Source organism: Empidonax traillii, unplaced genomic scaffold, assembly GCF_003031625.1.
Source record: "Empidonax traillii isolate 1590-97213 ecotype Southwest subspecies unplaced genomic scaffold, ASM303162v1 scaffold286:size1162393, whole genome shotgun sequence".
Lineage (NCBI taxonomy): Eukaryota > Metazoa > Chordata > Aves > Passeriformes > Tyrannidae > Empidonax > Empidonax traillii.
In genome coordinates, this window is record NW_020955479.1 from 946,958 (window position 1) to 963,555 (window position 16,598).

A 16,598-nucleotide genomic window follows, 5' to 3' on the forward strand; every position below is an offset into this window, starting at 1 on the left:
CAGCAGCAGCGTTTCCACCAGGCAGGAGAGTTGGGGTGAACAGGAGCTCCTGAGTGCTGGCAAAGCCACCTCCTCACTGCCCCAGCTTCTCCAGAGAGAAAATTCTGCTGCTTTCTCCCCATCTTGCTCAAAGCCTGACTCAGCAAACGCTCCTTCCTCTGCCGAGGTGAATCCTGCGTTCCAGGACCAAGGGGATTTCAGTTCTTGTTCCTCCTTTCCTCATTGTTTTTTTTTTTTTTTTTAATTTTTTTTTTTTCCCCACTCCTTTAAATTGCTTTTCCAGCAGCTGCCACACAGCTGGGATCAGGATGGAACATGTTGGGCTTTTACAAAACATCTTTCCAATGGATCTGCATTCAAAACAGGGAGGTGAGGAAATCAGATAAGCCAGGAAGTCCAGATGAACTGGAAGGGTGCATGGCCACACGATAATTCAACTGGTTAAATTAATTTGACTGTCCTGGAACTTCAACAGCTTGAGGACTGTGCATCTAATTTGCAGAGCTGACCCAAACAAGAGCTGTCTGGCTGTTGCTTAACAAAAGCCTGTAGCTCTGCTGCAGCTGCTGATTTACTCATTTTCAAGGAATGAGCTCATTTAGGAGAGTGTTTTCCGGCATCACTTCCCATTGGGCAACAAGTGGGAAATGGGGAAGGCTCCTCGTGACTGCAAAAAGCCCTTCTGAGATGCACTTCACTAAAAAACAGCACGTTTCTGACCCTGCCCACGGTGTCCTAGCAGCACCCAGCCCTGCCATGACTGCACATCAGCTACAGAAAAGGCTTTCCAACACCAAAATAACACCTGCTCCAAGTGTTTTCTTGGGGTTTCCCATCCTGAGCACGGCTCTGGTGCTGGACCCCAGTCCAAGGCAAGCCCTCAGGGCTTCACTGAAAAGCAGCAGAACACACAAAAATGCCACTAATTAAAGCCCCAAGCAGATGCTCCTCAGGATTTCTGAGAAGGGGACTTGGGACCATCCTTTATGTCTGCCAGGAGGAGGAGAAGGGCTGGGAACGGAGCCAGACCCTTGCAGGGGGACATGCCAAGCTGTGCGTTGCAGGAAAAAGGAACAGCGAGAGTTCTGGGAAACCCTAATCAAAGAGAAATTCTGCATGTTAAAGCAGGGACTTTCTGAAGGTCTCTTAAAGGCAGGATTATAAGGGAACGAATTAATTTTACAGCTTTTTTTAAAAAAATAAAAATAATACGTGGCACACTGCCCCTACACACCATTAAAGACAAACAAGTATGAAATTCAGGGAACTGTCACCAAAACGAGATTAGATTTCTTTGGAGTTATTTTCCTCCCCAGTGATGGGTCCGGAGATCACAAACCCCTTTCAGTTTGCTATGCCCTTCACAGGGCTGGAGGTGACCTCCTCCTCCTCCTCACTCCGGGGAGCCAGCAGTCCCAGAGCACACCCAAGGAGCAGACAGTGCCCTCCATCCCTGCACACCACGTTTCCACGTCCCACCTTCAGCCAAACCTCCCCGTTTCCCTGTCCCTCAACCCCAGAGCCAGCACCCACCCACCCAGCGAGCTCGCCTGGGGCACAGCTCCAACCAGAAAAAATGAGTTATTTTTTTATTCAGTGGGGTTAATTTTCCAGTGGCTGGAGGTGATTCATCCCTGCAGATGCAGGACGTGCCGTGCCAGGAGCGCACAGCTGTCGGTGGAGGGGGGAAGGCACTTCTAGCCCCAAGTTGGGCTGAATTAATCCGGCTGCAAAATGCGATACAACCGCGGGAGGTCGAATCCCGAGTGTCGCAATCCTGAAAAATCCCCCAAATTCAGTTAAAAATACTCACCCTGACCACCCTCCAAGGCCACGCCAAGGGCTGGGGCCCCCCACGCTCTGCCCGAGCCCACTCACCTGAAGCCCAAGAACAGCCAAAGCTTTTGAAAACAACCCCTTTGTTTCCGTCAAAACACACACACACAACGCAAGGACAGGAAGCCAAGCGTTTAACAATCCAATCCATCTTTATTTTGGTAGTACTTTCTGCTGGGAAAGGAAAATCCTCGCCTTTACAAGTACAGCCAAGTGGTAAAAGAAAGGCAAGTGTATTAAAATGAACTGCACGTGGTTCAACACCAGGAGGAGCATCAACAAACGTGGCACCTTCAGGCCCAACACCTTCTGCTTCTGCTACCAAAGCTCTGGATGTTGGCTATGCAAGAGACTTCACTCACTATACAGAGATATTTTTAAATAAGGACTTCTTTCTCGAGAATGTAAACAAAAAAAATCAAGACACATTAAATTCTCCATAGAAAAATACAACCTTGTAACAACACCACAAAGTAAACGCGTTTTCCAAGCTTTGGATATATCAGCTACTATCTCACAACAACCCTGCAAGGTAACTAAAACCATCACACCTGGGAATGGTGACCCAAAACGGGGTGGATTTGCCCCAAATCCAGCTGCCTTGGCTCCAGTTTATCTCCTCCAGCACAGGCTGTGTGCGTGCTGTACATGTGGGATTTGGCATGTCACCGATAACAGCTGAACAAAGAGACTCAACAATCACAGCAGCAAAGCTCTTGTGCTTCCAGGGGATCCTCTGGTTTAATTTTGCATGGTTTTTTTCCCCCTATCCTGGCGATTGCAGACACTGAGTGCCACTCTGAGAGACTTCTGACACAATACATTATGATGACAGCGATGTTTGGAGGTGGCATCTTACCCCCCACGCTGACACAGGATGTCACCACGCCAAAACGAGATCCCACCCAAGCACACAGTTAATTAAATGAGCCAAAATCTTTGTCCATGTAGCTGCACAAATACAGTGCCACCATCCCCTGGGTTCCTCCAGGATAAACAACAGCACCCAAATGAGCTCATGTGGCTGCTAACCCAAGTTTTCCTAAGATCCATCTGAAGGGTTAGAAAATATGGAACTATCTGAAACAGGATGGTGTCACCCAGACAGTACAGAACTATTTTACAGACCGTTAACTCTTAAGTTAAAGAATAAAATGAAGACACCAAGGCTCACAGGTCACACTGGGCTTCCATAAGTTCACGTGACAAGAACGCGCTGTGCACTGATGGACTGATGTGACACTTGGCTGACACACCACTTACAAAGTAAGAAATGTGGGACTTGGAGAAGACACGCTGAACTTGTCCCTGCCTACATGGGAAAGTACCAGCAGACAAAATCCTGGGTCCCACCTTTGCTCCAGATAAAGGAAAATGCTCAGGCTGGGAGCAACGGGCTGGGGGGGCTAAATAAACAAAACACCTGAATCTGGGGCATTTTCTTCTCTGACAGGGAAGATTCACCCCTAGAAGGTTCCACTGGAGCTGCAGTTCAGAGGCTGGTGCTTTTAATCCCACCCTGTGGCCTCTGTTTCACTTCCAGGGCTCACCAAAATGGGCAGAACCACAGGCTGTGGTTCCCTGGGGAAGCAAACGGGATGTCCCAGCTTTCTGCAGTGCTTGGGCTCACTTTTAACCACAAAACCAAAGCTGTACATTCGTGTGCAATGCACAGGCACAAAAGGGGAAGCTAATTGGTACATCAAGAGTTCACATCTCCCTACAGTGGAATAAGAAACTAATCAAAACAGGTTTTGGCTCAACAAAATGATAAACCATTATCAGACAGTTACACACATTATTGCCTGATAATTACAAACAGCTGAACCACAACTCCACCTTAACCCAGATTTTTGAGTTTTCACGAGAAAAACAAAAGATCTTTTCTAACTCTACTGTGAAGAGACACGAATGATATGACTTATGAAGCCAATGTCTCGCTATGAACACATCTCTGTTTATTTCAAAGCACAATGAACTGGGAGCAACCTTTAATTTCACCTTATAAAACTAAAAAAAAGAAAAAAGAAAAAAAAAAAGTGATGGTATCTTTGTGTAGAAAAACCAAAAAAAAAAATATATTTTCAACATACATCTATCATCTCTTAGGCTGAAAGATCACCTATTCTACTCCTCTTAGTGCTTCTGTGCAAACCAAAGGCACCATTCCTACGGGTGAGGCTGTGAACTGGGATCATCTGAGTTGGGGTTTTACGAAGGTGAGTGACAAGTTGCCAGGCCAGGACGAAGCAAAAGCCCCGTGTTACTCACTGACTGCTATCCCAACAAAGACAGAGATTAGGAAACACTGGTACGTGTACTTATGAATCCACTGGCAAGAAGGAGGAAAACAAGGACCGTGCCTGAGAGCAGCTGGCAGGACACATGTTGTCACACCCAAGGAAAGAATCGGGCTGTTTTTAATGAACACAAGGAACACTCACATCTCTGCAAACCCCGTGACTGCACAGTTATGTCTCTGTACTTTCACCAGGCAGGGGGAAAGGAACAGATCCCCTCTGTGCACCCCCTGCCACCCCCCCCAGCGCATGCAGGACAAACACCAGTGCCACCCACAACGGCAGCAGGGCTCAGCCACAGCTGCCAACCTGCAGGGGAAACGGATGGAAGTGCCAACAAGTGCCATGGTATGCCTGTAAATGAACATTTTCACGCTGGTTGGGCGCCAAGCCGAGCTCGCGGTGGAATTCAGGACCCTCTCTGCAGTGATGCAATCACTCTGGAGTGGGGTTTTTGGGAATTCAGGACCCTCTCTGCAGTGATGCAATCACTCTGGAGTGGTTTTTCCCCCTCCTCTCTTCTAAGCAGGTGCGTCTTCAAAGCATAAGCAGGGATGGCTGAGCCGGTGGAGGAGCAGGACCTTGCAGGGCTGTGTCTGCAGGGCCCCTCGTGGGACAGGCAGCCCAGCTGAGGGCACAGGGCACAGCAGGACCCCATGAACCAGCCCCACAGGGAAGGGATGCTCCAGTGGCCCCTGGTTTTGCTCAGATGCAGGGTCTCCTTTAAGACAGCCCAACCTCTGGCACCAGCTCGGCACGGGAGGGCTGAGGGAAGGCAGGTGGGAGCTCCTGCGCCAGCCACCAACACCAGGAGATGACCAGTGTCCTCTTGCCTGACACAAAGCAGGGGACAGCGAGGGGAGGAGGAATTCCAGGTCAGCTGGGGACGCTCACGCCGCGGCTGTGGCGTTTGTTCCTAAGGCCAGGATGGTGGGACACGCTCGGGGCTTCCAAACACGGTTCTCCTCGTCCTTCCCAGCTCCCATGTTTTCCAGGCACGTGCCCCAGCGTGTGTGCAGGGGATCACTGCTGGCACCAACAGGAGCTTCTGAGCAGATCTGGACACGAGGAGCTCAGAAGATGACTCGGTCCTCCTGCGTCCTCTCCCACCACAACGTGCTGTTCAGGGTGCCAAAGCTGCTGTCCTCCTCCTCCTGCTCCTTAGCCAGCTCCACAAACACCTGGAGCACATGGAGAGGACATGGATACCCCGTGCTCCTTGTAGGAACATTCCCAGTCACAAACACAACTCATGCTAAAGAGCTCATGAGCATTGCAACTATTGCTTAACCCCCAAAAGACTAAAAGCTTGGAGATGTTCTCCTTGCCTGTACCCTCCCACCTCGTTTCCTTAGAAGCACAGTGAAAAGGAAGTTGAACAAAAGGCACTGAATGACATCCATCATCAGCAATAATTAATCCAGAATAAGCAATAACAAGCCTCAGCTTCACCTTCCTTTCAGCCATGAGCAGCGACACCCGTTCTCGGAATAAATCAGAGCAGCTTTCCCATTAATGCCACAAATTTATTTCCTTCCAGTCACTGCAGCTGGCATCTTATTTGTAAAGGAGAAAATGGGAATAAAGAGGAGCAGGGGAACTGGCAACTCCTATTCACTTTGGAAAAGGGGAACTCAGTTTCCCAAAAATGCCCAAACAGGCATCAGCAAAGTGGCCCCAGTGGCTTGAAGGCCAGGCATGGGGGGTGAGCTGCCTGCACAGGGCCCTTCACCACAGAATCATGGAATGGTTTGGGTTGGAAAGGACTTAGAGAACATCTCATTCCACCCCCTGCCACGGGCAGGGACACCTTCCACCAGCCCAGGTTGCTCCAAGCCCCGTCCAACCTGGCCTTGGACACTTCCAGGGATGGGGCAGCCCCAGCTTCTCTGGGCAACCTGTGCCAGGGCCTCCCCACCCTCCCAGGGTGGGATTTCTTCCCAATATCCAATCTAACCCTTCTCTCTGACACCTTCACCTGGCAGGGTTTACTTCCACAAAACATAACTTAACATACCTGTTCCAGTGTTGCCTGAGAGAAGCTGTAGTCCTCGATGTTAAAGGTGTGTTTTACTGTGGAAAGAATTAATAAGAGCAGATTTGGGGGTACCTCACTATCTCACACAACTGGTTTTTAAGCTGGTACAAATGCTCACTCATTATTTCACAAAAACGAGTTGGGGACAACAATGATAAAAGAAAAGTAAATTAAATAAATGTGGAACAGAAATGGAGCAGTGACACTGCATGGCAAAAGTGTCACTTACAGGAGACAAAAGGATTTCTGTATGTGATCTATGGCAAGTGCTTAATTACCTTCTTCCAGCTTGGAAAAAGAATGTGAAAGCGACTGTACATCTTCTTTAGGAATCTTATAGGCCAAAATAGAAGCAAAACTGGAACAAAGAGACAAAACAAATTTAGCTTCAAGCAAAATCAAAGTAAAAATCTTAATATCCAACTGAACGGATTTGAACTCATTCCCTGAGCATTCCCCCAGGCATTTTGACTGGTCATGATCACAAAGACAGGAAGAATGATGCAACTCCAGCTGGTTTTTCACCTCAGAGATGCAGGTCCAGGTGCACCAGCTGAGATCCCCCGAGATTGTTCTCTGACTTGCATGCTCTTCAACCTAGATTCAACCATTCCTATTCTGCTTACTCATGGAAGATTCACTGCCTGGAAGTCCCAGAGTTCTGTGGTTTTTCCTTTGAAAAGACCTTGGAGGTCACACACAGGTTCTCCTGGAACTCTGAGACACACAGCAGTTCCCGCATCTCAGATTCCAGGACAGGGAGCTGCTCTGCCCCCCTTCCCCCCATCTGCTGCTGAAAAAGGAACTCTCCTTCCTCCTGATCCCCCCCACATTTGAGGAACACTCCTTATACGATGCCTGCAGTGCAGTTTTTGGAGACACTCATCAGCAGTCAGCGAGCCAGACCCTCGAGTTCAGAGGGCAGAGGTTCAAAGAAAGCTGTTGGTGCAAAACCAACCAGCCCACCCTCAAACTGAGATGCCCCAGAGAACACACAGGCATTTCTAGGTAAGGGCCAGTGACTCTGCTTTTCCCCTGTTCCCAGAGGCCCTGACCAAGGAGGAAGTTGTCAGGCCACAGCTATGCAGAAATCGAGTTTTGCTTCCCCCCGTGCCGAACATCTGCACAGGCTCCTGGCCCTGCCCTGGCAGCCTGAGCTCTGCTGGCTCCCAAAACCCTTCCTCTTTTTGCTGTGTGTAAATATTTACATTCCCTACCCGGTGCCAAGTTGCTGCTGAGAAAAATCAAAGGCTTTTATTAACATCGTTTTCTGCGTATTTGTCAAACTTCACCTTTCCTGGCGGTTGGCGTTGGGGAAGATGTGCAAGATCTGGCTCTGCAGATACTCCACCTGCTGCACATCTGCTGTCTCTTTTAATTTCATCTCCAAGAAGTATCCTCTGCCAAACTTACTCTTCAGGTGTTGGACAGTACCTATACATCTGGCAGGTGCAGAGAGAAGATACCAGTTGTACACGTGAGATCACACTCAAGGAGCAGCTGAACTTCAAACAGGCCCTTCTGGCAGTTGGAGATTAATTTTGTTCCAAAATTAGGGTACCAAAAAAAGAAAAAAAAATTGTCTATCTATATTTTCAAAGGAATATATTTTAGCTGATGGCTGTCCTGTCCCCCCTGCCCCAGGGGAGGCTCTTGGTGGTACCTGAGCTGCCCAGACACCAGGATGGCCACACGGTCACACACAGCATCTGCCTCCTCCATGTAGTGAGTGGTCAGGATTGCTGCTCTCTCCTTGTTTTTAAAGGCTGCTCGAATTGCCCTCCTACAAAACATAACCAAAAAGAAAAAAAAAAAAAACAACAAACCCTGAATAAAACATTTGGCAGGTAAATCCTGGATTAGCAGGAAAAGAAGACTGTGATGGTCCAACACTAACCCTCTAATTATGGGCTGACACTTCTCCCACAGCAATAATCAGCTCCTGAATCTTCCAAAGATGACTCAAATCTATACTCCTAGTATTATTTTAAGGATTTCTTTCAACTTTCAAGCTTTTAATCCAGCACCTCTGGAAGTGTCCAAGGCCAGGCTGGACAGGGCTTGGAGCAACCTGGTCTAGTGGAAGGTGCCCTTGCCCATGGCAGGAGGGTTGAGTGGATAAGCTTTAAGGTCCCTTCCAAACCAAACCATTCTGTGATTCCCTGTCTGTGGCTCTCCCTAGTGTTAACATGGATAATGCACCCATAAATTCAGGCACATTCCCAAGGAGGAAGCACCCTGGTGGCCAGCACGGCCCTGGGGGGGGCACTCACCACATGTGCTGCTTGGCTTTCGGATCCATCCCGGTGGACGGTTCATCCAGCAGCGTGACCCGAGGGTTCCCCAGCATACTGAGGGCAAAGCACAGCTGGCAGGGAGGCAAAGGGGCAGGGTGAGGGCAGGCTGGTGCTGCTGACACCCCAGCACAGGCGCTCAAGCAGACCCCATACCTTGCGTTTCAGCCCCACACCCAACTTCTTCGTCGTCTTCTGCAGGTGATCCTTCAAATCCAGGGCGCTCGTGATGCTGTGGAAGGGGCAGGACCAGAGAAAGGGTGGTGGTTCAGCTTCCGCCTCACCACAGGGTGCAAGCAGCCCCACTTGAAAAGCTCAGTCACAAATATTTGTACATAAAGCACAAAAAAAAGCAGAGCAACAGGCAGAATCGGAGGCGGGCGCTTCCGTACAAAAACCACCTGCCCCATGTCCTGGAGGAGCTGGTGGTGACAACCCAGGAACAGCTCCAAGCCTGGGACTCCCTGCCCTTGCAGCTTCTCCAAAGGTCATTGTTAGCACTTCCTAACTTTAAAGTGTATATATATCTATAAATTAGAAGTGCGAATTAAATTCTATATCACCTCATCTAAATATTCACACTTGCTGAATTTGCTGGAAAGATCCAATTCAATTTAAATGGGAAAAAAAAAAAAAAAAAAAAAAAAAAAAAAAAAAAAAAAAAAAAAAAAAAAAAAAAAAAAAAAAAGGACTGCATTAGGAAAGGTAGGGGAAAAAAAAAAAACCAAAACCACAACGCAAAAGGGCCAAAAAACCTCCAGCAGTAAACCTGAAAAAACCCCTAAGAAAAATCAAGGATTCCTAAAATGAACTACTCACCGTTTGACGACTTCCTTAACATCAGACTGACTCATTCCTTTGATAGCACCATAAATTTCAAAGTGTTCCTGCAGTGTAATATCTGGCCAGAGCGGGTTCGTCTGAGGACAGTACCCCACAAATTTCACTGAGTCATCTTCACTGCTCAGCCCCAAAGAATAATCTCCCATTAGAACCTGCGAGGAAAATGCACACACCTCACTCCAGGACGTTACACATTTCCAAAGTGCTTTTGCATATTGCACTCAGGAATGCTTGAAATAATAGTAATGATAAAATCTAAATTAAAGTTAATTTTTCATATAACTTGTAGCAGGTGACATACTTGCCCACTGGTGGGTTCAATCTCTCCAACGAGCATATTAATCAACGTGCTTTTCCCGGCTCCATTGGGTCCCAACAAACCCAGTATTTCTCCTAAAGAAGGGATGACACAAAGCCATTGCCTATGAGGTCAGATAAACGGATCCAAGAGTTGCTTTTGCACATAAAACAGCTCAACAGCAAGTCACTGAACTCCAACCTTTTTTTACGCAGAGAGAAACGTGTTTTGTTGCCACTTTCTTTATTTTTCTGCCCAGAAGGAATTCCTTCCTTTCATCAAACTCCTTGTGCAAGCTGCTGACCAGGATTGCTGGCATCTAGGAGGGGAGAGGGAGGTGGCTGCAGATCCCAGTAGCTCTGGGAAACCTCAAAAATGTGGGGTTTGGGCGGTGCCTGGGGGCGTGCAGGGGGTTTTACCTCCTCGCTTTTGGGGCTGCTCAGGATCTCTTTGACTCGCAGCCTCTCCGCCCTCACATCTTCATCCTCGTTCTCCTCGTGTGGCACGTCTGGGAACTTCCAGGTTCTGGCTTTTGTGAAGCATTTTCTGAAGTGGAAGAAAACGACGCTGAGCTTGAGCCTGGCTCAGGGATTTGATGCTGAGAGACATTTGTGTTGGCCAAGCCCAGGGGGAACAGATTCCTGCAGCTCATCCGAGAGCAGGAGGAGCTGTCAGGGACTGTCACCTTGTCACCTTTGTTGAGTTATGGCATCTCTGGTCACGCAATGGGAAAGGCAGTCCCCCTGTTTTTATACAGGGAGATGCTTACAAAGTTCCTGATTTTGCACTGATATAACTTTAAAAAAAACCAAAACCCTATGTCTGCCCTTCAGTGCCTGAATTTCACGCAACCAAAACAAATTTTTCAGACACCTGGGATGGAATATCATGGAAGTTATTGTATTTCTCCCACTGCATGCCCCAGCTTCTTTGCACCACTGCTTTAAGAAAAAAAAGACTGTTTAGAGAGACACACCTGAAAAAGGGATCCTCTCTGACCGTCCTCCCCCCGTTCTTCAGCTCGAAGTACCTCAGCAGGAAGAGCCACACGACACACTGCAAGTAGGGCTGAAGCAGACAAACACCACCCTGGTTACTGGGAGCACTGCCAGTGACCCTACAGGTGACCCCCACCAGTGTGATGAGGGACATCAGAAGCTCCTCCAGCTCTGCACCACCACACAAGTGCTGGTGTTTCCAAGAACGTTAGATACATCATTAAACACTGCTCAGCGGGGCTGAGGACGCACAATCAAAGTCTGCTCAGATTAAAAGGTAATTATTTTGGGGTTTTGGAGAGAGAAGGGATTGCCCCTGCTCTGGAGTACTTGCTCCATCAGCAGTGACTCCCACAATAATCAGAATTAATACTGACAGTGTTACTCAGGCCACTGAGGCAGCAGATGTTGAGCTTTACTGACTCTGCTCAACAGGCTGCAGGAGCTGCAGGCTCAGCAATGTTGAGCTCTAGATCAAACCTTTGTTAACAAAGATGTGAACAGACGGGGCTCCCAGCAGGAGCCAGCAATTCCCTAGGGAAAATAAGGCAGATAATGGAATTGCCATGCTCACAGCCAGAACTGCCACCAGCAGCCGGTCCCACGGGTCGTAGTATCCCCCACTCTTCCGTTTGCCTTTCCAGGAGACCTGAAAATTCAGGGAAAAAAACCCCACATAATCACCTACCAGAGACTGTGTATTTGATCTCCAGCAGCCATTTAAGTTATGGTGCTCAAGCACTTTCTGAGCTCTGCCCTGACTGCACGAGTCTGACACCAATAAAGCTCCATCCAAATCCCTGGGGTTGCTCCTGGTTTCAAACCACCAACTCCCAGAACCCATCATGGGGTTTTCTCACTGAGAAACACGTGGTTTTCCTTTGGATATCACAGAATCATGGAATGCTTTGGGTGGGAAAGAACCTTAAAGATCACCTCCTTCCACCCTCTGCCATGGGCAGGGACACCTTCCACCAGCCCAGGTTGCTCCAAGTTCTGTCCAACCTGGCCTTGGACACTTCCAGGGATGGGGCAGCCACAGCTTCTCTGGGCAACCTGTGCCAGGGCCTGCCCATCCTCACAGGGAAGAATTTCTGCCTAATATCTAATCTAACCCTACTCTCTTTCAATTTAAAAACATCCCCCCTCACTACATACTCTTCTCAAAAGTCCCTCCTTCATCTTCCCTTGTATGTTCCCTTCAGGTACTGGAAGGAAATTTAATGGAAAACTTGCTGCTTTCAGCATTTTAAAACTGAAAAATTTTGCTTAACAGGAAAAAGGTGGGTTTTTTTCCCCTACAATTGCTATTCTTCACATGTTAAATGGCTACAGATGACACACTAAAGATACTCCCTGACCCCAGCCAGCTACAAGTGCTCTGTAAAAGATCCCCTGTGTCCCCTTACCTTTATAAAACAAATCAGACAGCCAATAAGGGGATAAATAGGAATGAAGATGGAGAAGACATAATGCAGGATGGTGGTTACCAGGTAATAGTCCAGAAAAAAGGCCACTTCAGTGACAACTGTGCAGAGCAAGGCTGTCTGTACAAAAGAAAGCGGAAAAAAAAGTCCATTTTCATCCAGTTCAGACTCTCTAAGCATAAGTTAACTAATTTGAGGCATATTTTTTTTAAAGCTTTTATCATTTAGGATGTGACAGTAAGACAGAGACACTGGTAAATATTCCACAGTTCCTGTGCATTAAGGGCAGACAGCTAAATAAATGAACTGGGAAGATGTTGTGGTTTTGGAGATCACCAATCTTCCCTGTTATCCCGACTCGAGGTCAAGTTACTCACCACTGAAAATATAAATGACCAAAATTCCTTTGTGTTCTGGACTTTTCTAAAGGTGAAGGAGACCACGTAAGTGAAGAGCACGACTGAGGGGACGTAACCAATCAGGCAAAAAATCTGCAAACACAGGGAAAGCTTCTCAGGAATGTGCAGCAAGAATTCCTTGTTTAAGTGTCAACTGGAATTACTCTGGTGTGATACATAACTCTGGATTCATCTTTGTCACTTAATTTGATATATTTTGCTGCCTTGGTACATGTAATATTAGAGACACAAATGCAAGAGTGTGAGGAGAGGTAGGAGCTTTAAACTCCCTCCTTTAAACTCTTTCCCATTTTTTTATAACACAGGCTCCCATAAATGCTGACCTCATGATTTTGGCAAATAGTAAGAGCTCTACCTTGGCATTTCTGCAGAAATTAAAACAAGGGGAGAGAACCAGCCCTTGCAGCACACCAGGCACATCCCAAACCTGATCATCTCGGAGCAGCAAGGAAAAGCTGACTCCTCTCAATTACAGCCAATCTCACAGGGAAGCCCGCTCGGAATATCAAAGACACGAAGTCTCGTGGTGCCTTCAGTTTAATCACATGCTGCAGTTCACTGCAGAGATGGGCTGTGCTCAAAGTCACTGTGACCTTGTCATTAGCAGCGCAATGTGGATGCAAACAGAGCAATTATCAGTCGCAGAGAAGAGCACAAAGCAGGCTGGGAAAGCAGGGGAAACAGGAAGGAGCATTTCCTTGGAAAACACTGGTATTTCAAAGCTTTATTACTCCAGCTCCAAATGAAACTCCAATATTTGAATAATTGTCCCCACAAAAGGGTATTGTGCCCCTGGTGCAGCCTCAGCGCCTGCGGCTTTAATTGGGCGTTTTCCCTGTAAATCCATTGGAAAAATTGGGCTGAACCACGTAAGAAAAATAAACACTTGCAGAAAACAGGGTAACCAGGCTGTCCCTTCCCCACCACACTCACCACAGCCAGGAACTTGCCCACATAGAAATAAACTCCGTAGTGGAAGGCAAAGAGGCTCCCAATCATCAGGATGAGGATGGAGAAGAACAGAGGGAGGTCGACGATGGCTTGGCCAGTCCAGTAAGCAGAGGGATAGAGCCCTGCAATCTTCAGCTGTGTGTAGGCCTTGATCTGCAGCAGGAGAAAAAAAACACAGTGTTAATTACACAGTAATTAAAATCAGCGCCATGTTAATCTGCCCTGGTGTTACGCGGTTATTGCCAATTTTAGCTTTTCCCAAACCCGCTCCAGCTGAGGCAGCAAACAGCCATACCATCCATGCTGCCTCTCAGGGCACTATTTTCAACACCTCTGCAAGGTTTTTCCCTGAAATCCCAAGATTTTTAACTCCTTGTGCATCTCTGGCTCAGCGCCTGGGAGTCACCTTATGGTTTTCCGCATTGTCCATGGCAAAATAGGGCGGCATTCCAGTGATGATGATCCCCAGCAACACAGCTTCAAAGTAGATCTCCAGCCTGAAGATCGTGTCTGGAAGGTTCTGAAACATAACCCAGAGTTCTTCAATGCCAGAATGTGCAGGTTTCTGGGGGGTTTCTGCACTCTCCCTCTCACTCCAGGGATGCTTCGCTGCCCACCCCGTGTTTCGGGGTGACTTTTGGGATGCTGCTCACCTGAATGAAGGGGTTGCTCCAGATCTGGATGCTCTCAGTCACGTTTAGGCTGCGCAGCAGGAGATTGCTGACAATATTCATCAACACTGGCAGGGAGTGCACCATGGTGCTGTTGAATACGATGGTGAAAACATAATTCTGGGAAGAAAAGTACGTGCTGTATTAATTCTTCTGCACGAAGAGCAATTCCCTGAGAGGGCTCTCCTTAATTAAAGCTGAGCATTGGGGGGGAAAAAAAAAAAAATCTTTGCATAATTGAGTCTGCTTTGCAAGAAGCCCTGGGCTGCTCACAGTGGTTGTAACACACAGCCTAATTCAGGAAAACAGTCATGTTCACAGAGAAGAAGTTATTTGGAATAAATTCCCAGCATGTTTTATGGAACAGTGACACTGTGACAAATGACACTCCAGACAATTACAGCCTGAAAGACAAAACCCACGAGGACCCCGCACTCGGATGTTCTCGCTAATGGATTTAAAAAGCAGGCAGGCAAAAATTTACAGGAGCTGAGGGGCTGCACTGGCACAGCAGATGTGAGCAGTGTCAATGAGTAAAACGGGAACAAGAGCCAGAGCTGGCAGACTGCAAAGCAGTTCCTTTGCTGGGGGATTAAATACAACCCCAAAGTTCACATCTTCCCGACAGCCCTTCGGTGACCATACGGAAAAGAACACGTAAGATCCAAGAAACTCATTTTTCTTTACACATGAGAGCACCATGGAATTGTACTTCTGTCAGATTGTGTAATTCAGACAGTATAAGGAAAAAAAAAAGATAAAAAATTCCTATGTCAGGTCTCTTGTGGAATAAAACATTTTTCTTGGTTTTTTGTGTCCTTTTGGGGAAGAAAGGAGGATGAAAGTTTGATTGGCCTATTATAATAATAATTATGGAATAACATTTATTTTTCTAATTATTTCCACTCTGTTAATACAAGTCCTCTTTTCAGGCCTTTTGCATAAGGAATACTGTGTACTATTGCTTGATTCTCTGACTCAGAAGTTGCTTTCCAGGTAAGAGTATCACCAACCAGCTGCCTGGGGGGCTCTTCAGGGGACACAACCCAGCCAGCCTGTCCATCTCACCTGTCTGGATTCAAGGGCTTGCACGTTTAAAGCTGCACTGTGAGGTGCAGCTGAGACATAATCACTGTCATTGAACATCTCCCAGAGGATGTTCATGCTCCCAAGGGAGTGGACAATGTCATCGATATCCGATTCTGGTGAAGAGCAGAGAAAACACAGAATCACTTATATTGGAAAAGAGCTTTAATATCAACGAGTCCAACCATTAATCCAGCACTGCCAAGCCCACCACTAAACCATGTCCCTGAGTGCCACATCCCCATGACTTTGAAATCCCTCCTTATCAACAGCTTGCAGCATTTTACACAAAATTACTGATGCATTTTCTCACTGATATAACCCCATGACAGATCCCTGTTTCCTTTCACTCATGCCCACCAGAGAGTCCCTCTGCTATTCTGAACAACACAAAGTATTTTATTTTGGTTTCCCACTCAACAGCCTCCAAAGAATTCAGGAAAAATTTTTTTGTTATATTCTCCAGTAAGTCTGTGCAAGTCAAATGCAGCAGTGAGGGAGCAGAGCTGCCAACAAGCATTATCAGGATATTCAAGGTTTGAGTTGAACAGCAAATTAGCTAAAAAAAAAACCAACCAAACAAAAAAAAACAACAGAAAACCAGCAACACTTTGACATGGTGTGCAGAGAAAATAAGTTGTATTAAGCACAAAATCCCAACAGCTGAAAAAGATGCTCCTTTCCACTGCCTGGATTACTGCTGTGCACTTTTAAAACATCCTAAGTCGAAACAAAAAGCAAATTTTCCAAAATACTTTATAGCAGGACTTCAGTGTTGATGTATCTAAACATCCCTGGCCAGTTCCTTCACGTGGATCATCCTCTGACACAGCAAGAAAAAGGCTACTGGGCATGGGAGGAGGAGGAAGATCCCCAAAGCAAACCCAATAGCACAAAGGATATTCACTCTTTATCATCTCTGGGTACTTCAAAACTGTTCATCTGGGTTAATTGCCAGGAAAATTTTGTCCCCAATCCCAAAAGCAGCTACACTAAAGAGAGAGGTGGAGACAGGAGCTGCTCCCCTACCTGTGGAGTTCTGCAGCAGGAGCCGACTCCTGTACTTGTGATAGTTCTCTCCAGGCTTCAGCAAGTACAAATCTGGGGAAAGTTTGATAGCAGCTACAGAATTTTTGATGATGTGGTGTATGAAAAACAATAAAATCTGAACGACAAGAAATATCAGAAAAAGCAACAACCTGAAAAGAAATAAAAAGTTTGGGGTTTATTAAAATCCAGCGAAAGGCAGCCCAGTTTATGTGCATGTTAATAAAACATCTCCCTCACCCCCCAAAAAAGAATGTCTTCAACAAAAATAATAGCTTCCCACTTACATTTAAAAAACCAGTAAGCACGTGAAAAAAGATTAATCAAATCCTGCCCTTTCCACCCAAATCTCTGGTGCCATTCAAACAGGTCTTAAGAGTTGGGCATCCC

General features: G+C 46.9%; 1 protein-coding gene across 2 annotated transcripts in view; it reads right to left on the reverse strand.

The window, feature by feature from the left end:
- Window positions 1-1,969: 1,969 nt before the first annotated feature.
- The window catches only part of ABCA5 (ATP binding cassette subfamily A member 5), a 33,283-nt gene continuing 18,654 nt past the window's right edge, over window positions 1,970-16,598 (reverse strand). For both annotated transcript variants that reach the window (XM_027890372.1, XM_027890373.1), the window contains exons 21-40: window positions 16,191-16,360; window positions 15,144-15,277; window positions 14,058-14,195; window positions 13,811-13,924; window positions 13,387-13,557; window positions 12,412-12,525; window positions 12,017-12,154; window positions 11,182-11,256; window positions 10,586-10,677; window positions 10,029-10,155; window positions 9,811-9,928; window positions 9,613-9,704; window positions 9,288-9,463; window positions 8,625-8,700; window positions 8,448-8,542; window positions 7,838-7,957; window positions 7,467-7,616; window positions 6,453-6,532; window positions 6,154-6,209; window positions 1,970-5,317 (exon numbers count right to left, since the gene is read on the reverse strand). In XM_027890372.1, the coding sequence (XP_027746173.1) occupies window positions 5,210-5,317; window positions 6,154-6,209; window positions 6,453-6,532; window positions 7,467-7,616; window positions 7,838-7,957; window positions 8,448-8,542; window positions 8,625-8,700; window positions 9,288-9,463; window positions 9,613-9,704; window positions 9,811-9,928; window positions 10,029-10,155; window positions 10,586-10,677; window positions 11,182-11,256; window positions 12,017-12,154; window positions 12,412-12,525; window positions 13,387-13,557; window positions 13,811-13,924; window positions 14,058-14,195; window positions 15,144-15,277; window positions 16,191-16,360 (2,344 nt within the window). In that variant the 3' untranslated portion in view covers window positions 1,970-5,209. The remainder of the gene's footprint in view (window positions 5,318-6,153; window positions 6,210-6,452; window positions 6,533-7,466; window positions 7,617-7,837; window positions 7,958-8,447; window positions 8,543-8,624; window positions 8,701-9,287; window positions 9,464-9,612; window positions 9,705-9,810; window positions 9,929-10,028; window positions 10,156-10,585; window positions 10,678-11,181; window positions 11,257-12,016; window positions 12,155-12,411; window positions 12,526-13,386; window positions 13,558-13,810; window positions 13,925-14,057; window positions 14,196-15,143; window positions 15,278-16,190; window positions 16,361-16,598) is intronic.